The sequence below is a fragment of the Hippoglossus hippoglossus genome, chromosome 15 (assembly GCF_009819705.1).
Source record: "Hippoglossus hippoglossus isolate fHipHip1 chromosome 15, fHipHip1.pri, whole genome shotgun sequence".
Lineage (NCBI taxonomy): Eukaryota > Metazoa > Chordata > Actinopteri > Pleuronectiformes > Pleuronectidae > Hippoglossus > Hippoglossus hippoglossus.
This window is the reverse complement of record NC_047165.1, coordinates 13522040-13544856: the sequence shown is the minus strand read 5'-3', so window position 1 is coordinate 13544856 and position 22817 is coordinate 13522040. Positions and strand designations below refer to the sequence as shown.

The 22817-nt window shown below is 41.1% G+C and overlaps 1 protein-coding gene across 5 annotated transcripts in view; it reads left to right on the top strand.

Annotated features, from left to right (window-relative positions):
* Nucleotides 1–22817, top strand: part of eys (eyes shut homolog) — a 169944-nt gene that overhangs the window by 125310 nt on the left and 21817 nt on the right. For all 5 annotated transcript variants that reach the window (XM_034608950.1, XM_034608952.1, XM_034608951.1 and 2 more), the window contains 3 exons: nt 7259–7409; nt 18418–18526; nt 22324–22547. In XM_034608950.1, coding sequence (XP_034464841.1) covers nt 7259–7409; nt 18418–18526; nt 22324–22547 — 484 coding nt within the window. The remainder of the gene's footprint in view (nt 1–7258; nt 7410–18417; nt 18527–22323; nt 22548–22817) is intronic.

The window sequence follows — 22817 nt, the reverse complement described above, 5'->3', positions numbered from 1 at the left end:
ACCTTAACTGCAGCCAGCCACCAGGGGGCGAATAAGACACTTTGGCTTCAGTCCATCTTTGTTTATGATCTATGGTCTGGGTTGCTGAATCACTGTTCATTCCACACTACACCACTGGCTCAGCCCCAAATCAGCAACGCCCTTACGTTTGTTGGGAGGGGAGAATGGAACCTGAAATCGTTAGAAATATCCTCTTGTGTGGGGGTGACCTTGGTGGACCCTTCGGTGCTGAGGCAATGTTAGTTACACTGTGTTAAGCAACTTTAATTGGTTATTTGATTATTAAATGAAAAAAAAAATCTCTGAAAGTTGATGCAAGTGCTGTCTCCAGTACATCTGGGAACTAATGACCAAGGACAGTTCATTTCATCTTTTATATTTCATTATGTGGAAAAATACTTTTGTAAGTTTCTCTTAGTTTGACGATATGACACTTTGAGTCTTGTTTTCCTTAGAGTAATAGCGGCTTGCTAATAGCTTCTCTGAGCAGACATTTGCCTCCCAGGATAGCTGGTGTTCCAACAAAGACTTAAATCTTTCCGTTTAAGGAGCTATTAATTAGCCAGCTCTTAGAAACTAATAGGACTCTAAATTAGTGCTTTTTATAAGGTTGTCGCACTTGAAAGGTCAACGAGCTGAGCTTTAAATATATATAGACAACGATAGAATCATTTTGAAGATAAATATGTGGTATCCTGACACGCAGGTGCCCAATTAGAGTGGTCAGAACTCGTAAGTGTTATTTATTAGGGTGTGTGTGTGTGTGTGTGTGTGTGTGTGTGTGTGTGTGTGTTTGCGCTTGGACTGTTACTCATTTGTTGAGTTATGGAAACTTTGGGCATCATTATTGAAGAACTATTTAAAACTGTCAAATCATAGGCTTGAGAAGAGCGGTGCAGGATAATTGATGAAAAATATTTGTTTTTTTGTTATTTAAGAACAACAAAGTTTTTGGTTTTTCAGTTTTTAACCATTAAAACATGACCAGCAGGTTTTGGATTCCTTGGATACCTTTTGCCGTTGCCAAAAGCCACGCTCTTTGTATCAAAGACTTTGCATTTATGAGTACGCCAAAATAAATTGTGCTCAAATAATGTTCCCATAGTAATTCCCATTGCCTTTAGGGAGCTGTGGACATGAAACAAACAACAAAAAGGTTTGTTTTTCCAGAGCTGCAGAGCCACAGATACATTTTCAGTGTATCTTGTGCTAAAATGCATTTTGCGCTATTATTACTTGATTTATTTTGAATAGAGAAAATAAAAAATTGTGTGAAAGAAATTGTGTGTATTAAAAAAAGACTTCTCCATCTGAGGGGAGCTGGAGGAAGATTGAGGAAATGCCTGAAGTTAGTCATCAGATGTGACGCGGCAAGTGTGTTAGATTGCGCCCGACGTCAAGCTAGCGAAATCATTTCACCTCCACCCTGTCATTAAGTTGCCTCGTATATCCGATGCCATCATTTATCTGCCTGTGTTGATCTTAAGTCACTGCCTGTGTCTGCCTGCACAGATTTACTCTGTAGATTAGTTTGAGAAATAATGACTGCTGTGTCAACTTGATGGGGGCTTCACCGGCTTCCACCACACTCCACAAATGGATGCAAACGCTAATGCGAAAATCGAAACATGCGTCATGTTTTAAAGTTGGGTAGCTTAATTAATTTTGGCTCCCATCCTATCCTTTATTCTCGGCTATACACTATTTCCCCGCCTCAGCGTATGTAAGCCAGACAGCGGCGTGCGAGCCTTGTCAGGAGGAGAGATGAATGTTCAGAAAGCATACATAGAGAGGGCACAGAGCCTTTTATCTAGTAATGCATCCTGGCTCGCAGTGCACCGTCTCTCTCACATCAGAGGACAGGAACTGAAACGAAAACTCCAGAGATCAAACAGACAAAGTTAATCAGAAGACAACCAAAAGAGATGCATTGAGATGCGGAGAATCTCCTCGCCAGACCTTCTCCTCATTCGCCGCTTCCCTTTTTCCACACCTCTCCCTGAAGCAAACATGCGAGTCTCCCCCTGGACTTCAATTGTCAGCTTCGAGAAGAGAAATACAAGGAGGTGGAGGGAGGGAAGGGGAAGAAAGAGAGAGAGAGAGAGCAGGTGACAGGCTCTGACAAAAGGACGAACGCTCTGTTGGGCTCGGTGCGGCGTAACAGGGCCGTGGGGACAGAGGGGGGAACAATATAGAGGAAAAATAGAGGAAGAATAAAAGATGGGGCCACATTGTCATGTATAGTAAATAATATTTGTCAACATGTGAGTTATGGCACTAAGTGGAAACAACTGGTTTGAAAAGGAGACAAAAGCTCATTGAAATTGAGTCTCTGTGGTTTTTGTTGTCTCTGCCGCTGCATTCATTAACTGCAGGGAGGTCTCCACTGAATCTGTGGTTTGGCAATAATGTAGATGATTATGTGCCGAGCATGATTATGTTTTTATTTGTCATTTATCCACACTAACATGCCTTGCATTTATTCTACTTGTTTAGGGGAGGGGCTCTCAATGTCATTTTTAGAACCAGATGTCTGGAAAACAGAATTCAATCAATAACCTTTGTATAACTGCGTGACTGTGAAGAATTGCACAGATACAATATATGAACAGCATATTTACTGTATTTTTGGCCATAGTGACTTCACAGCCTCCGGCTCACACATTTCCGTCTCTCCCACTGTTCAAGGTGACTTCATTTGCTGCCAATCTATTTCTATGAGAATCACTAAACAACTTGCAGAGAGTCGCTGCCTGCGTCAGAGTCCTAATCCTTCTTCTCTGGAAATAAGCATCAAACGAAAGTATTAAAGATTGCATCTTTGTTTGTAACCTGAAGTTACATTTTAACTTTTTCCTTCTTTCTGCCAAAGGAGAGAAATATATGCACTGCTAACAAACTGTCGCTTTCAGACATATTTTTGCAGTATCTGACATTATGTCCAATGCCAGTTTTTATTAGATTTTCAAGCTTTGCTTTATCTCATCTGGAAGGTGTTTTTAAAAATCTTTCCTCACTACATAATTAACAGAAAATTATAGTAATTGTTAAGTTAAGTTTTGGATAAAAAGCGTTGTATCTTTGAATTAGCAGATGAACTCATTTAATGCCACAAACTGCAGACTTGACAAACATGAGAAATCATCAAACCATCAAAAGGCACAGGGTGCTCCAGCCAAATACATGATTGAACTATAATATCACTCATTCAACCACATATCTCTGCCAATGCCTAACGGCCCCCTTAAATTCAATCAAGCCTTAAGCCAACAAAACAAAGCAAATAAGCTCCATTGCTGAAAAATGATAGGTTGATAAAAAGATATTAAGGCCATATTAAGGCCAAATTAAGGCCCATCCCCCCCCATAAAACCACAGTTTAAACCACATTTAAAGACTCTAAAAGATAACAATGCCCTCTCTTGCCATTTTAAATGAAGTGATGAAAGAAATTCCTGGCTCTAAACAAACAAACAGATGACAAGGAGCGAAAAACATAACCTTCTTAGTTAAGACAAAAAGTATGTACTGTTTAAAGGTTCGGTGTGTAGAATATAGTGACATCTAGTGGTGAAGTTACATGTTGCAGCTGAATACCCCTCACCCCTTTTAGCTTCATACCAGAGAACCTGAGTCCTGTTGGTCACATGCATGCCAGTGATGTCCTCAAGAGCTAAACCAGTCAGAACTTTGCAGCCAAATAGTTAAATTTCAAACTGATAATCAGTAAGAAACATAATAGGAAATCAATGTAGAGTTTCTAACCCTGGTGAGATGTGATCAGATTTTCTTTCACCTCTTAAAACAGCATTTAAATAATCTTAAGTTTTAGGATATATCAGTTTAAAGCAATGCTGTAAATATGACTCAGCAATTACAATTGCACCAAGGTTTCCGACCTGTGTGTCACTGAAAGTGAAACTGAGGTTACATGAGGGCTCCTGCCACTCAGGTTTTGCACCATTAACAAGAATGTTGTTGTTCAGTTGCAGGGACATGTTGGACATCCACTTCCATGTCTCTAAGGGACAGGGCTGTGTACAAATAAGTACTGATGGGATGAGTATGATAGCAAACATTGAGTCTCTGGGTGATGTGGCCGACTGGCAGGGGACCAAGAATTGATCCCTGGAGAACCTCACACACAGTGTCAACCTTCATAGGCATTCAATTACTGACTGACACAGGAAAATGTTGTCACTTTAAGTAGGATGCAATGCATATATACTGTATATTTTCATTCCAGTGAATATTGCTCCGGCACCCTACTTTGTCCCTACTGCTGTTTTTCTCAGCGTGTAGGAATCATACTCTTCTGCAGAACAAGGATGATGAAATTCTGGATTATCTGAGCAAGATATTCCTCCTGTGCTCCATTCGGCAACGGTGGTTAGTAATATGGCGCTGTTAAGTGCATCCTTGTCGAGTCTTACGACAGGAAAGACCTCCAAGTCAGCTTAGAAGATGCATTATCAGTGTGCAGCATATTAAGCAAAGCGTAGCCTCTCCCCGACAAAGAGATGGGGTACTTTCTGGATGCCTGTCTTAACCCTGCAGGAACTGTTCAGAGCTTTCATATCAGTTGCTATGCAGCCTCGAAACAGCAAACTGAGGCTTTTTGCACCAGTTTCCTCTGGTGTCCAAATCCTGCTCCCATGCCTGCACTTCAGAGGAGATGGCCCACATGCTAAGCCTCTGGACGACACAAGACGGTCAAAGACACCTCTGTCCTCGCCCAGTGAGTCTCCAACTGTCCTGGCTCAATTATCATTGTCACAGTGGGATCCAAGAGGTCGACTGTGTTTGTGTTGCTTTGTGCCCCCCCCCCTCCTTTCACTGTCTTTAATTCAGTTGAAATGTGCCATGTTGAAAACAGTGAAACGTTTTAGGCCTCTCTTAACAGTGCACCACTCCTGTGCTGTCCTCTGCCCTTCAACCATGTCTTCCCTGACAGTGGCACAAGCCTTGCAGCCCCCCCCCCCCCCCCCCCCCCCCCCCCACATCTCTTTCTTCCTCAAAGAGCTGCATTCTTATGTTGTCGGCCCTTTGCTCATCTCATCTTCGACAGCGGTGTGGGACTGATGTGCTCTCTCTCTCTCTCCACCTCCCTCCTGAAGACCCCAGTAGCCTGTGTGGGAGGATTAATGCCGCCGCTGTCTGTTGCTCCTTAAAATACACTGTTTCGCCTTCAAGAGACTCTGTGCTAGCCCTGCAGAAACCCCCATTGTTATATGATGTGCACATTGCATATGCCAGGATTGGAAGTGGCATATGTAATAATGGCTAATAAAATTCTATTTCACAAGAGAACGTTTGTGGCCTTAAAGGAGACATGTGATGCTTTTTAGTTTTTAACTCCTCCACAGAAAACCCTGCTCCTAAGCAATCCTTTATTAATTGTACAGTTAAAGTGAAATGGTGAAAGAGAGCAGGGAAGACGTGCAGTTAAAGGGCTGGGGCCTAACTTGCTCAACCATTGTTGTGCGGGGTGCCCACGCTACCAGGTGAGCTTCAGGGTGCCCCATGATGCACATTTACATAATGCGTGTCTAGAGGCTAGTCTGGCATGACCCCTAACAAAGACAGTTAAAGCGAGAGCAGAGGCCAACATTTCCTACATGTGCACAAATATGTTGACAGATCACAACAGAGTGGGCCAACACACCAATCAGAGCAGACGGGGCTTCATCAGCCTTTAAGATACTGGAGTGGAAAACAAGTATTTCAGACAGAGGCTGAAAAGAGGAGCTGCAGCAATGGACATTATGAGGAATTTCTTAACGTTTGAGCATGTAAAAGCTTTTCAATTAATAACTCAAATTATAATGATGAGCCTGAATATGCCTCACATAATGTCTCCTTTAATTGTCGGGCTGAGGTCACACTTCTGTTCTGGTATTCAACGATAAAGCAGAAAAGTGTGACCCGACGCACTGAATTTTATACTGTGAAGGTGGAAATAAGATTTAGAGCATCGCCACCATTCTTGTCTTCTGTTTGTAACTGCTAATGTTTAAGAAGGAAAATCATGTACCCTCCTGGAGGCAGAACAGTGTCTCAAAGGGAACCCGAGCTGTGATTGGACCTGCAACACCACTTGGTGACCTTGCTCTTTGTGCTCTGTGTGCTCTGTGTGTTTAATAGCGTGTTATGTGGAGCACAGCAAGGTGAGCGAGGTCCTTTCAAAAGAGAAGCATACTGGCTGTGCAATGACATCTGTTGGCAGGCTGGAATTATCCCTGCAAATTGTCGCCGGTTGATTATTGATTTCTACTGATTTTCATTTAGTTTTTTGTCTTTAATCTCCAAGTTAAATACATATTAGATTTGTCAACATTTTTGATTAGATTTGAGTTACATTTCAATCTAGTTTGGTCAATTAAATCTCATTTTAATCATACATTTTTAATCGTGTCTTCTAAGCTACAACTGTCGGCAAATATGGTGACATAGGGTTACCATGGTTACAGATGTCTCCCGCAAGGTGCCCATGTCACTTTCCTCTGCAGTTGTACAGTCTGACTCACCCCAGTAAATCCTGTTAGCATTTCCAAACTCTCTAATATAATCTTGCACAGTTGTTCCTGCTGTGCGGCATTACAGCAGGTGATGCCAGATAGCACAACTGCTGCACACATAACTTTACCAGTTGTTTTTAATGAATAATAGTGCAACAAGTCAAGCAGCTTAATCACCAGCTAAGTGTGCAATTCCACAGATGCAGGTTGTTCAAGACTTTACATTAAAACTTCCACAGGATTGTTTTGTTTTCCGTTGAAAATGTTTCATCAAACATTTTGTCAAAGTTCAAATTTTCAAAGGTTACTCTTTATTTAGTTTTTTTATCAATTTATGCTTTTCATCGTGTTTTTGTTCTTTGGCACAATTACCACTTATCACAGCAAGTACGACCTTGGCATTTATCAGGTTGTATTTGCTGGACGTGTCTAACTTCCTTCTCGCTCATGTTGGTAGAATTCGCAGCAACACCTCTGTTTGTTCCATTTAAAGATGGATTAGCCTTTAAAAATCGAATATAATCTCCATAAAGTCTCCATCATCCTTTTGTAGAAATATTTGTAGGTCACCGTAAGTGTGTTTTAAATAACCTCACACACAACACGTCTCTGCTCTCTATTTTAAGAGTTAAGCATAAAATAATGTACGATGTAATAAATATATCAGCTTGCATGATGTATTGAATTTAATCATGCAATAAAGAGCCTCTTCACTAACCATCTTTTTCTTCCAATCCCAGCTCAGGAGCAGAACTTTGGGGATCAGTTCCTTCACGTGTTCCTTCAAGATGGAAACCCTGTCGCTGAACTCGGGTGCGGTGGCGGTCACGTTCTGAATGTCGCCGCAGTGCAGAACATCAACAATAACAGATGGATGCCAATCACAATCCGGTAAGATATGCATCATCCTCCTTTCTTCTTTAGTCCCTAATACTCTATTGCCAAAGCATTACATGTGATATTTATCTTATTACTTGTGATTTTAAGAAAAGGAGGAATAACACAAGTGATGGTTTTGTGAATGTAGGAAAGAGAGAGTCACCAAGTTATTTGCCTGTCTTTATATCGTTTTTAATTGGACATTTGTGTTTTTGTTCCTACCTTTTGCTTTGTGCCTTTGTTTGTGTCAGTGCATGAACCTCTGTTTTTTACACATATGTCTATTTATTATTTATTTGAATTTTACCATCAACCTGCCAGCGACTGCAGCTGAAAACTAGCCTGTATGGCTAAATCTGGCACACGTACCATGTTGGACTCTAGAATGCATTAATGTGCATTGTCCTTTTCAAAGTGTAATCAAGCCACTAATGGTAGAGGTGATCCCTCCATCATGACAATTTTCAATATCACATAATGAAAACCATAATTGTAAATTATGGTCAAATGTAGTTTCATAATTCATGTTGTACAAAGAAAACATACAAATGCACCAGTATCACCACTTTGATTTCATCAATCTAATAATTAAATGGCAAAATTATTAATCATTAGATGTAATTACATTGTTTTAAATGTTATGTTTTACGTTGTTTCCCAAAATGTGGCAAAATGGACATAATATAAAAACATCCATTATAAAAGGAAATATTCATATCTACTCATCTCAAAGCTTCAAATCATGCAGTGAGCCGTGCTCCCTTCTTTTCTTTTGTTCAATGGGATTTTTCCACAAGGTTACATGTTACGGCCTCTGTGGTAAAACCCTGTGAAAGCTTCCTCTCCAGTATCAGTCCACATCAGTGCTGATCAGAGAACTGGTGCCATGGTAATGCAGACTTACACTGAGCGCTCACACCATCAGACAGATCTGAACTTTAATACCCTGGATGGATCTCTGTGCACCTCAGCAACTGTGCAGTGCCCGACATGCTTTCAAAAGTCACACAGACAAAGAAAACTGGCGCAGTCTGGGTTTTGGCGTGGTGAGTTCTGAAGGAGACAGCCAGCTGTCTCCTTCAGACACACACACACACACACACACACACACACACACACACACACACACACACACACACACACTGCAATCATGTATTCACTTTGTCTGGGACGTACTTCAATAAATCATCGTCTCAGAAAATGAGATACAAATTGTTGCTTGTATCTCATTGTATGCATTTGAGTTTGAATGGCAGAACTTGCATTGTCATGCAGGAATAAAGTGAATTACCTCCTGTCTTCTTTAGATTTGCATAAGTAAGCAGATATATTATGAATAGCAACAACAACTATAGTTTACTCCACAGTTAATTTTAGAGCTTGTACACTGTCTACCTGTTGATACACTTTTTTTTTACTCAACTCTACAGAATGTTTTCCTCTCATAGTGTTAGAGAAATTAATCTGATATTGTTAAGCAGTGAGGTTCATTTCAAGATAAGAGTTCTTGTATACATGATGAGGCCTTGCAGAGTAATCTTAGCTCAGTGAACTGTCAGCGTATTGAGCAGTACAATTTTATTAATTTGTCATTTCGTATAGCTAGGTCCCATTAAAAATGTATATTAAACCCTGTTATGATAATTACAAAATGTACAGACAGTAACATTTACTAATAAATTATGTTGTGTAATATTTCTCAAACATTTCCTGCAAGTCTGGAGTGTGTAAGTGGTGAGTTTATAATTATGGGTCTGTAAGTGAAGTTCAAATGATTTTATTCCTGAGATAATTTTCCATTTGATAACTAAAGAACAAAGCTAAATGAAAAAAATATATATATTTATATGCTTTACAATGATCTACGGAAGCCATGAGAGGTTTGGTATACAGAGAAATAAAGTCCAGTGCATGTTATGATAGCAGAACACAACAAAACAGGAAAAGACGATTTCATTTTGCCGATTTAAATCGATATAGAAGTGCTGGAAGGCAACCAAATCAGTGGGTTGGGCATGAAAAATATCCACAAAGAGTTAACTGTCCCTGCTTTACTACAGCTTTCTTGCCATTTGAGGTGGGCATGACAATGTGCCGCTCCTGTTCACATGGCAGAAGTTTTCCTTCAAGGCTTTCCGACTGAAAGATTTCAAATAAAAGTGAGAATAATCCGTTTAAAATCAATAAGCCTCGGATCCTGGCCTCCCAGGTTTATAGTCCTGTGCTTGAACCATTCATCCACCACAAGTTGAGTTGCTATCACACAATATATGTATCTTGTGTGTAGGTGGTGTGGAGAAATCAAAAAAACTTGACTTGCTTATTTGGGCAGAAGGTGAAAAAACTTTTTTTTAAATCCAGCGCCACATAATACAACACATAAAAGAAATAACCGGGTAAGTAAAAGCCTTTCTGTTGAGCCCCAGGAACCCAGTAAACAGCACATGAACTGCACAGCGTTGACTAAGCTGGAGTCAGATGATAGTAGCTTTGTTAGATAACAATGTAATAATTAAAAGCAATTACCCCCGCTAACTTGCCATGCTTGTCACTTGATTTAGCTATTTAATTTTTAAGACTCCTCCCTGGATCAAATTGTTCCCGAAAAGCCACGAGCGCCGAACGCAGCTCCTCTTTCGGATTATCCGAGGAACACATTCGACTCCGAAGCATTTGGCAAAAGATTCGGTGCCGAATCTTGAACCTGATCCACACGCATTTGCATGTTCGCTCCTTCCTTGTCTCATCCAAATAGGTGTGATCACAGTGCTTCCCCGTGCACAGCTGATCCCCTGTCTCCTCTGTGCATGCACAGGCTCCCACCGTGGGGCAGAGTGAGCCAGTGGGAGAAGCGAGCCAGGTCCTGCCTCTATTTATTCTTGATCGCTTCAGCAATTTTATTCACATGCAAATGAGCGCATGACATCATCTAGTCATGTCTGAGCGGTGAACACCTACTTTCCTCGGATGAGAGTTGGCAGCGCTGGATATAGCCGCTGCAACTTGCTGTTGTCAGCATCTGCACGCTGCAGGGCAGTGGTTGTGTTTAACTGTAAATAATCCGAGCTTCAGTGACCAAACGGGATAGAATCCAAATTGCCTGATGTCACTGTAACACAGACTCCAGACTTTGGTGCTCACACGCTCTTATTTTCAAACCCACCAATCTTATTGTCAACAGTGGAGCGCTGTTCTGCTGACGCACAGCACGTCAGGATTGTTATTTGCTTTCATACGAATACAGTTGCGCCACTTTGACTCGCTCATGTAGTACACGTAGCCAGGCTGCCATTTTTTCACTGATGCAGCATTGTTGACACGGAGAGGATGATGTGACACCTCCGTTCTAACTTACAGTACCACGCTGTGAGAAAATACGGCACTTCACTTCCGTGATGGGTATCCATGCTGGGCTTTTATGTGGCGTGGTTGGGATAATGGCATAATTGCTGCAACGAGTAGTTATGAGGACGAGCGCCAAACAATGTGGAGCGTTTATTTAAATGACATTAAAAGCCCTGCAGTGGGTGGTCACACAGCTGTTGTCGCTTCTCAAATGCTGAAGCTCTTTTCCCCACAGTGTGAACAGAATGTCGGTGATAAATCTCAATAAATTCAAACTTGAGCATTAACACCCAGTGAAGGTTTTATTTTAGTGACCCGCCCATATTCGCAGCCACCGAGGACCTTTGTTCTTTGCGTCTTACAACCGCTCCATCATGCTAATCATGCCCAACAAAGGGATGAAAAGCACTGTGAATATTCAATCAAGAATTTAGCCGCCTGTTCTGATGGTAAACATAATTGAGTGGATCACATGGTCCTCCTGCAGAAAGGCTTTCTGTAGAGCACGATCGCACCGAAACGATCGGATCAATCAGAACAGGCTGGCAGATACATGAAACACACAGGACAGTCCTTTTCTTTAGAATGAGCATGAAAGAGTTGGCATTTGATTTACTGTCACTTTGCAGTCTGTGTAATGCAAATCACAGGTCTACATTGAGCAATGAACATCAGATCGTATTTAAGTTACTTTCAGACATGCATTAAAGTCTAGACATTTTACTGAGTTTTTTCCTGAGGGGCTGTACGTGAGAACGTAAATGTCTGAGTCAGTTCCACATATTTTCCCGAAACTTGTCCTGACAGCCCTCAAGTAAAATGTCCGGAAAATATCCGAATGAACCCATGTGAGAATGAAAATGAAAAAAGAAATGAAGGAAAATTCACAGCCTGTTGAGGATGTTTCTCACACGCAGCGGACTTGAAACTGGAAGAATACAAAATGCATGGATGAAAAAGAGTTCCCATACACACACGCCGACAAAGAATTGAACTTGGAAAGATGAAAAGAGTCGGGAGCTTTTGTCAACAAGGGTCAACGCTAGAGTGTTGTACAGAAAACGTGTCATCTCCGCCACAGAATTTAAACGTTATGTCACCACCCACATTTCCCTGATGCTGTGAACGCGTCTGACCTGGAAAATCTCCTGCTTCATATGTGACAGTCCGGGGGGGATGTCCAGACTCAATTTCCCCAGATTTTTTTCAGTGATTTAAAATGTTAGAAAATGATTGAATGAAAAATCCTGATGATGTCACAGGGGTAGCGTTAAGGCTGCATCCCCAACACCACGGTTAAGTTGAAGAACATGTCCCTGTTACAACATTTACTCTTTGAGTGTCGTAAAACTGAGATGATAAAAAAAAAATATTTAAGCATGAAAACGCCTATATTGTAAATTCAGGCACAGTGTCAGTAGTTATGCAGATGTTTTTGAATGTAATGATGTCATGGAGCATCATGTGTTTTTCACTGACAGACAAGCTGATTGACTGTCGATGTGAGACAGTTATGAAATCACCATAATGCAACAACTTTAAAGTACGTCTTCTGCTTTATTTAAAAGTTAATTGCATGTTTCTGAATTGAAATGCATGAAGCTTTTATGGCACTCAGACATACAAAAGCCCAAAGTTAGAAAAACAAAAGGCCAGTCCCGAAAATGACTCGTTCTGCCATGTAATTTCACAGAGGGGAGTGTGCAGGGAGGGCACCTGTATAATTTTCCATTTGGGTACAAGGACATGCTTGTTGTTGACTCGGTTTTTGATGTCGGAAACTTTCTCCTTTGGGGAATGTTTTGGGGGCAATGCCGCTACGATGAAAGTTTGAGAGTGGCAGACTTCAAATGCTCCCCAGGTCATTTGTGAGGCTGTGCGCATTATTGGCTGAATCCCGTTGTGCACCCGGGATTCACTGCCGGAGTAATTTTCATTCACACACACACAGTCAAAGATCAACAAGGATGACACGAGGCATTCTGCGGCATCGCATTTCTATCCTTGTCACCGGTGAACTCGCAGTCCCTGGCTGATGTGATTATTCAAATTCATGCCACTTTTTTCGAGGCTATTTTTCTTTTTCTCGTCAGTCAAAGGAACGGGAGTAGTGTTTCAAGTCTGTATGATTCTGACTTAGTGGAAATATTCTTATTCTTCGTGACAGATGTTTTTGTGTCGAACACCTTGTGGGTTTTCATGATGAGGTTTTTACAGGCTGTAAATAATAATAATAATAATATTATCGGTTTAAAATGCACAAGATATTCAGTTTCACTCGGGGGCCGTGCATGAATGTTTGGCCGTCGCATCTGCAATTTTCTCACTGTTTTCTCACCTGCATTTGTCGGGCGCTGTGAAAATGTCAATGTAATGCTCAATCAGAGAAAGTGGAACGCCCGGAGTAGCTCGTCTGTTGGCTTGTTTGATAATGGGATGGAGGGCTGGTTGCACGCTTTTTTGTAATTCTGACTTGATTTGCCTTCTCGCTTTATTCAAAAAATGCTGTCACTCCAACCAAAAACACTTGACCCACCAATGATTTCCAATTGGATTTATATTGATTTATATAACGTTTTTGGCACAAAGCAACAGACAATTTTTTCTCTATACATTCGTAGGGACGAGTGCACAAAGCCGTGTGAAGCTTTGAAAGCTTTTTCCTATTTGTGCCGAAAAAAAAGATCCAAGGCTTCATAGACTGTCAACACGCACACATCTGGAGGTTTGCAGAAAATATATCAGCCATTAACGGGCAGAGAGAATGCACACAATGCTTTTCATGAGTTTTCATTTTGAATAGAATATGTGCACCAAAAACTCTACATAAGATTGTGGTGTGTTCATTTCACTTATTAAAGTTTTGCAATATACATGACGCTATCTCTCTCAACTGGCTCATGTAGAAACACACTCCTGTAATTCGTATATATAGCTCATTGTTTGGTCGCTTGTAGTTTTTATTTGTTTGGGTTAAGAGGGTTTCGGAAAATGTGCTTGTTTAACATATTTTTTCGGTTGTGGACCAAAGCTTTTTCTCTCTAGGCCAATCTCTCGCCTCTATTTGAAATACTTGACTGGTTCTGTTCTTGTACAGTACCTGTTGGAGAATGCGCCATGGGACGGCAACAAAACTGAATCGGTCAAACCCTTTTCCAGTATTTGAGGGTTGTACGGCACTTTGGACATCATCAATCACATGGAAGCGCAATTTGATACGCACCGTTTCGAACCAGTCTGCAAAAGTGAAATGATCTTTGGTGCCTCTGCATTTAACGTCCCATTAGTGGCAACTTTGGTCTTCATCGTTTTGCCCAAAGACACTTCAGCATATGGACCGGGTGAGCCAGGGAACAATCAAGCAAACCCATGACTAATGGATGATGAATGAAGCAGATGTTCTGACTTTTATTCCTTAAAGAGCAGGTTTCGAAAAAAACTGCATTTCCTTTCAGTCATGACGTTATTAGACCCTTTCTGTCTGATAAACATCCATGTCCTTAAACTTCACCCCCCTGAGTGTGAAACACTGGCTTTCTGCTGAGAGTTTGCAGCCCATGCAGTCTCTTTTCACACTAATATAATAAAACACATGGTGTAAATTTTAGTGAATATTTATTGAGCTAACTCCTGCCTGTGGGATTGTAACAGTTATTTCATGATGCTTACGAAACACAAAATGTAATACTCATGCTCTGACCGTTGAATATTGTTTGATGTAAAAACATACACATGGGTGGGTGTGAAATGTTGCCTAGCAACAGCTGCTGTAAGAGGAAGAAAACAGACGAGTGCTCTGAGAGGAGGAGAATTTCAAAATAATGGCAAATTTGTCTGAGGGGTTCTTTGAATTAACATCACGAAGATGAGAAGCTCAAGATCTAGTTTTGTCGGGGTAAGAAACATCTGTGCACCTCCGTCAACAATATGATTGCTTATGAAGATGGTGGTTTGCACGTAGTAATCTAATGTGCGTTTTATAACACATATTTATATTTGTACATATAAGTATTTGTATATGGAAATAGGTAGCTTGAAAGTAAAATGATCACAAATGTAATTTGTGCTCAACTGAGCAATGGGTAAAGTAATCCCTGTGCAATTTGGAAATGTAATTAGCAAACACTCATTGATTAGTTATTCCGAACTACAGTGGACAGAACCCATCATTAGCACTTTCCCACTGGGTTTTAATTGCGGCAAGATTAATGTGGAAACGACATTTATTTGGGGGGGATTGCCGTGCCACATGTGCAGCAGGGTGAAATGTGAGGTCTCAATATTGATCGTTCTGTTTTTTGCAGCCACGTCCTCTCAGCACAATGCCCAATCTGAGGCCACATATGTTTATCAGTGACTGTGCATTCAGCGTGGCATTGACAAGCGCTGCCATAAAAGATTCATTGATGAAGCAACCAGCCGCCCTGCCTGCTCACTTTGAATTTATTTTGTGAACCCCCACAATGCCAAGAGGCTTGCTGGGTGCTGTCTAATTGTGTTGGTGCAGATATAATGATAGAACACAAGCTACCCAAATTAATTGAGCCTTGCCAGTCACAGCACAAATTATGCGGCGAGTGCTGCAGTGCTCCCTGTGAGTGAGAGTCGCCGCACCAGAGCCAGAGCAGGCATTACTGTCACTGTAGGTGTAGATCCTGGTGTGATACGGGGCTTGTTGCGTTTAAGGGGGAAAAACAACAGACAGATCCGTCCTGACTCCTGACGTCTGGTGGGATGGGCGCACAGGACGTAATGTGTGAGCCAGGATCGTACATTAATGTTTGTTCTCTCTCTCTCCCGGGTCACAGATTGTGTTTAACTTCACAGCCTGTCGTGCTAAAACGAATTTCACACAGGCTCCTTCATATGTAACATGTGTGATCCATTTACATTTAATCTGCCCGCGGACGTGAGCCTCTGCCGAGCGTATTCTCCTGCTGCAGGACTAATAGATTCTTGACACTGAATCACCGAGTGACTTGAAAATGATAAACCCGCCACTGCCGCCGCGTTCCACATTATCATTTGCTTTTTGTGTGAATCTGAAATATGATTGGAATTAAAAAGCCATAAAAAGAGTGACAACTTGCCCATCAGCCAGTGGAAACTGTTGCAAGGGCACCCGTGCAGTGCGTGATGTTTTACTGCCATCTGTTGCCAATACTTTCAGATGTTTTATGCAATAGTAATATTTTAATCATGATCCTCCCTCATTATAAATTTTCTGCAGGGGACTGTGATGAAGTTCAAATAGGATTGTAAAGACAAACACCTAGCATCAGGTTTAACAAATACCTTTGTGCGAAGGTGCCGGGGCTGAAAGTATTTGCAGGGTCCCTTAACATTGCAGGTAATATTTCAGTGTTGATCCACGGGAAAGTTGCAGTAATGAACTTGCACAGAATTAGTCTTTCTCTCTCACACACACACACACACACACACACACACACACACACACACACACACACACACACACACAGAGAGAGAGAGAGAGTCTAAATGGGGATGTTAAAGATGACAAATCACTTATGATTAGAGCATTAGCCAGATGAAGAAATGCATAAATGATGATTGAGTAAGTCAAAATGATCACAGCCATATTGTGGCTTTTGTGTGTTTGGAGAAAATGAAATATTCATATGTTTATGTTTGTTTGCCTCAAGTGGGGAATTAGCTGGGAGACCGAGCGGTGAACGGTGCACAGGGAGCCCAGGAAGAAATTGCAACGGCGCTTGATCTGTGCGTTAGGCAAACCGCGGCCTCTTTTTATCTTCTGATTCACTCATATGTTTGTGTAATAGACTCCATTGTGGTTTCGTGTTTGTGTGTCTGTGAGATGGTGGTGGTGGTGGTGATGGTGTGGGGCTGCTGGGCATATTCTGAGCCGTCTAACTACTAGACCAAGTCAAGTAGTCATCCAATAGTCATCTTTATAAATAATCATCCCTGCCTCAGAGCAAGACCAATGTAAATCAGCCTGGTGGAGCATTCAACATGCACACGAGAGTTTATCAAGCAACATCATCCTGTTTGCATAGCGAGGATGCTCTCCGTGTCTCGGAGGGACCGTCTCCTCAGCATTAGCCAGGCAAATAAAAAGCGACGCTACCGAGCACCAGAATGTGCCTCCAGCGCCTTCGGGCAACAAGGTTCCGTTGCAATATTGTGATGCTTTATAACTCGCCATTGCTCTGTTTTTTGCATAAATACATAATTTGCGATATTGTATCATGTCAGTCTTTTCATTAGGACCCTGTGCTATTATTGTGACTTGAAAATAAACAATAGGGGTGATGTCGATTTTCTGAGATCGCTCACTGATCACGCTCTGCTAATGTCAGGAGTCTGAGCTCGCAAACACGAGGGGGCAGGATGGGGATGGATGTCTTCCCTGGACATTAGGCTTGCATTTCACGTTTGTGCTCTTAAATGTGCCTTAATTTATCGGCGTGCGTGTGTGTGTGTGTGTGTGTGTACACAACAGCTCTGGCGATTTCCATACCTGTAATTAGTCTTACCTGAAGTTGTATGTGCGTGTGTGTGATGGCCTCGGGGAGACATCCTGGAAGGCTGTTTCAAATTAGCAGGAGGGCAGTTGCCCTGATTGTTTCCATCTGGCCATTAGAAGAGACGTTCGAGGGCTTTTGCTCATCAACAGAGGTGCGATCACACAGAGCCGATGAATTAATTTCGCACAATCTGATTTGCAGATTTGCAACATATTAGCTGTGATACGTGATAAAAGGCAAACGATGAACAAAAAGGGCTCGGTGTAGATATATATTTGTTTTGTGGTGCAACCTTTTGCATAATGTGCTGCCCTGCACAGAAGCCGCTTTTCTACCGTGCGTATTCCAGTGTGAAGCCGGTGATGAATTGGAGAGAGGGAATCACTTGACTTTGCCAAAGCTGCAATATGACACAAGTAGACCAGCTACTTAACATTATGGCTGCAACATTAATGACTAGTACGATTGTATATTTCCCCAGAGATGCGCAGAGGGTCAAATGATAAAATTGTCTTCCTTCTCATTAGGTTTTATAATGTATATCCAGTTTGTGCCCTCGTTTTTATCATTAATTAATCCTGAATGACATAATGAGCACTTATAACCATCATCATGTTTTTTTTTTTTTTTGACAGACTTGTTTCCTCATTATTATTATCGTTATGTGAAATAACAATGCACATAATGCGTTTGAGCTTGATGATGTAAATGAAACTGGTTTTCTCACTCTTTTTGCGGATGTACAGGCGGCGCCTTGTGAGCTTCTGAGTTTCTGCTGAGGAACACAACAACTTAAAGAATGTGTCACGGCGGCACTGAGCAGAAACCCATTTCTCCGTCTTATAATTTAAAATCCAGCTGTGGACGGCGTTCTCTCTTTTTCTCGTTGTCTCTCTTGGGTTTGAGCCGTAGCTTTGGAACGGAACGCACCATTGCTCCCGGCCAAATCTACCGACGCATAAAGTTCCTCATAAAAACAGTGTGCAACGTATACGTTGTCATACATAGTCAGCTTATAGTATAGTCTCTGTGGTCACATTAGCGGCTCCATTACTGCGGCTGCTCTGTCTGTCTCTCCATCAGAATATTTTTCATGCTTTGCTGGATTTATTGTGTTTATCAGATACCGACGCTAACCCCGGCCTCTCTCTGTTCTCCCTCAACAGATACAATCTGCCTGTTGGCAAACAAGGAGGGTCATGTATGGTGGAAATAGCTGCAGATAATGGCACAGCTCAGCGTCTGGAGGAGGACGTGTCGCATCCAAAGTCAGAGGTAACCCGACCTGCCCACAGTCAAATCAACCCTTTCTACAGCCATTATCTCCAATGAGCATTTCTAATCCAGGACTAGAAAAGCACTTAGTAGGGTTCATACTTCCGCCAGTGCCTCAACAGTCCCCTAATGAAACCACATTTAATTTCACTAGGTCTGGGTTTTTACTTGGATCTGCACCAAACTGCACAAACTCACTTATTATGTCCACTGATTTATATTTTTTTCACAATATTAATGAATTATTTTCTGAGAAATCAAGGACAATATTGAAAAATCTCACACTCAAGAAAATAAAAGAAAATCTGAATCCGCACCAAATTTATACCGCAATATAGATCAGTATTTAGAATCCTGCAAACTCACCACATCTAGTACCAACAAACACCAATAAGGTCTTGTTGCTATCAAGTATCTTGATCATTGATCTGACAACTTCTGATTTATAACCTTATTTTGCCCTTTTTTAAACTGCCACAGCAACAACAACTGCCTTTTGAAAGGAAACTGAAATATCCTGTTGAAATAAAGATAATGTTTTCATATTAGCACTGAATATCCAGTACATCAGAGATGCATCAAATGATACTGTAAACAGTGTTGGTTGGTTTATATGACCTAAAAGCTCCAAGCAGCTATCTGTGAATATACAGCTAAATCATGAATTGTATGATTTTGCCATTTACAGTATTAATTATTGCCTTTAATCAAATATAACACTTGTGACTGCAGCATCACGAGTAGTTTAATCATTTCTTATTAAAGCCACAGCACGGCACAGTGTTTTATTAAACTATAATAGCAGTTGCTTTATGAATGAAGAACAGGAGCTCCCATTAAAATCATGCACCTGTTACTTTGTTTGCTGAGCTGACACTGTGCAAGCATGTAAGTAGGACTAAGCTAGTTCTCACTTGTTAATCACTGGCTGGTCTTTTCACTCTGGCTCATTAATTTGATTAACAACACCTATATTTGTTAATAAATTAATAATTTTTGTTTTTCACCATCAAAGACGCAGAGAAGGGGCTCAACCTTCCCACAGGCTCAACATGCCTCCCCCGCCTTCACTGTGATTTATGGTCTTCTAATTTCAGATGCCAAGTTGTTTCTCCTTTTTTTTTTTGTTTTCTGCTTGCTATATTTATATCTCACACTGGCTCAGCTTTACCCGCTTTTATGTAAGACTAATGTATAACCAGGATATGAATGAAATGGACTTTTGTTTAAAGAAGTGTTCAGCGCCAGTTAAATCTAAGTAAATTGGAGCTGGCATGCAACAGTTGGGGTTTTGGCTTAATTTCATTAAAATAATATGCAGTAGGAGAAGCTGAGACATGTTGGAATGGAGCAATAAAAGGAGCTAGAACAGCTTGTGAAGCCCTCTGAGGCCCATTTGTGAATTTCGACCATATGAACAGACTGAGCACTGGGACGAGTCCCACTAATAAATCCAGAAATCTCTGTCCTTGTCACTGTCCGTAGATTTTCTCGGCAACCGCTCATCTAATCGCCCTCAAACTTGGTGGGTGGGAGTTCAGTGTCGACTGAAGTGTTTTGGGAAGAGCAGTTGTTGATAGCCGTACCCCGACCCTCAGCCTCCATTTATTTCAAACTGCACTTTCTGTGCACAACTGTAGCATCATTCTGCTGATGCTACAGTTGTGCACAAAAATTGTATATATTAAAGCCATTACCCTCGTCTGGCAGATTTTTTTATATTTTTTTTACCTCCTCCCATGAGGTTGTGTTTTCGCCCGTTTGTTTGGTTTATTTGTCAGCAGGATTGAGCAAGAATTATTGAACTGATATCCACAAAAGTTGGAGGAAGGATAGGATGTGGGCCAAGAAAGAAGCCATTAAATTTTGGCGTTGATCTGGACAAAAGGGGAAGATTCTGGAATTGTTTTTTCTTTAACACTGGGTTTGACATTGATGGCCTTTGCCACGATATGCACTCAACTTACTGCCATTCTGGTGTTTTTGTCACAATGCCACACACCAACAACACATGTACTTGTATAAAATGACTGACTGCATGGTCACGAAAACATGTCATAACCTGTATTATTATTCTTAATTTAAACAGTAGAAAGATGATACTTTCAATCCTGTGTTAAATATCTCTGTACACAGGTTCTGCATGTGAATGCGTAGAATCTACGATTTTAGGGCTGGAAGCCTTTTGGATTCCGTCTCTAGTTTGACCAATATCTCTGTGGAGAGAAAAAAGGGGCTTTCTCATTTATGTACATTCATATGCAGATAGACGTAAATAGAGATTAGACAAAATGTCGTCTCGGCCTAAAACACCTACAAAAAGTATAACTGATAAAAGAAACTTGTTGGACTGTAACCTGTGTACGGCGAACACAGTCGTGTCTGTCTATTCCGTAAGCCCCAGAATATTAGCTGTACCCCCCGCAGAGGCTAATACCCGACAGGCTCCGAGATTGAATATGATCTCATCTTCTCTAATGATACACGAGAAGATTATACAGACAATTGAGTGAAGAAAACACAGCATATGGCTCTTGTGAACTCTTCACTTACAAAACTCATGAATATTACATGAGTGGCTCTTTCAAACAGATCCTTCTCGTAAACATGGTAAACACACGTGAAGCCATCATCCAGTCGTTCTCTGTCAGTCCATTGTCATCATGCAGCTCAAGTGGCTCAACGGTGGCTCTATCACATAACATACAGTTCAGCTCATTGAAAAAAACATCTCCACAGCTACGTATTTTCTGTTAAAGCTTCAGCTTTGCATGTATGTTAACATACTTTTAGGGCTCTTAACTTTGCGGTGACATGACATATGCGCGTTCCCGTCAACCGTGTCTTTTTATAGGCTCTCAAATATGCAGTAATATTATTATTATTATTTAAAGATCGCATTCTGCCGGCATCTCAAACGATCATGTGGTCTGACACCTCGCTGTCCCGCCACCAAACACCTCCACTGCAGCTGTCTCACACCTTTTTCCTCCAGCGCCGGGCGGGATGAATGTTACATTGGAAGGATGTCAGAGTCGTATAAATTCCCATGTGATTTCATAATGCTCTGTTATGAAATGGAAAATGTCGAGATTGAGTGTAATTTGATGTGTTTGCAATGTCATTACATACAGCGTCCACATTATTATGGATTAAAAGTAGCTTTAAATCTGGAATAAAGTGATTTCTGGAGAGCAATCTGAAAAATATTTGCAACGTATGATTAAACTGCAATATCTAAAGGGACGGCTATAAGCGATTAAGTATTTATGCTTCAAACTGAAAATCCAGAAAATCCCTGGGGTGGTTTTGATTTAAAATCCACTGTCACCTTGTTACATTATTTTATTTTATTTTCCGCAGCTCTACTTTGGTCGCACACACAATTATACCTCACTTGTTAAATTGACCGTTATGGTCGGATAAGCTGCAAGTTCACAGAATTTATCCACATTAATTCTACCCAATTACCTTTCACATCAAAGAAACCTTGCAGCAGTTTTTAGATATTTTACCTTTTTCTCTTTGTATCAGGATGTGTATTATCATACGAATTCAGAGGAAAAAAGTCTAGGTTGGGCTAAAACCACGTTAAGCTGGAGAGCAACAGTAACTGATAGTGTTAATCTTCCTTGTTCATCTTAATATACAGTATGATAATGTAGTAATAATGTTAATATACTCATACACCCTGATATCCTGTTTTCATTGAAGGGGGATTCAGTGTGATAACACTGATCGCTGACTTCCTAGATTTTTTGTTTTGTTTTTTATGTTTGTGTGTTTCGTTTTTTCAGGGAACCTTTGGACCTATATTTCTCGGGGATGTCTCGTCCCACTGGGAGATGCATGACAGGAGTGTGAAAGGAGCAAGGAGATTCATCGGCTGCATCAGGGAACTCCAGGTCAACGCAAAGGAGATTTACCTGGTGGGAGAGGCGGTGAGAGGGAGAAACATCAAGAACTGCGACCCGCCTGTCTGCCAACACCTTCCCTGTCGTAATGGAGGAACTTGTGTCAGGTATCGGGTCACCTTTTACTCTAATTAAACATTACTTAACTCCCTTTGAACTTGAAACCCACCAAGAATATAAAATAGTGCCTCGGATATAGGATATTTAAATGGCTTTGCTCTGAAAATAGCCAGTGGCCAGAAGCATTATATTTCCGGGTTGTCCGTTCTTCCATCCCATTCTTGTGAACACGATATCACAAGAACGCCTTGAGTCTATTTCTTCAAATTTGCTACGAATGTTCAGTTGTAATCACGGATGAACTGTTTGGATTTTGG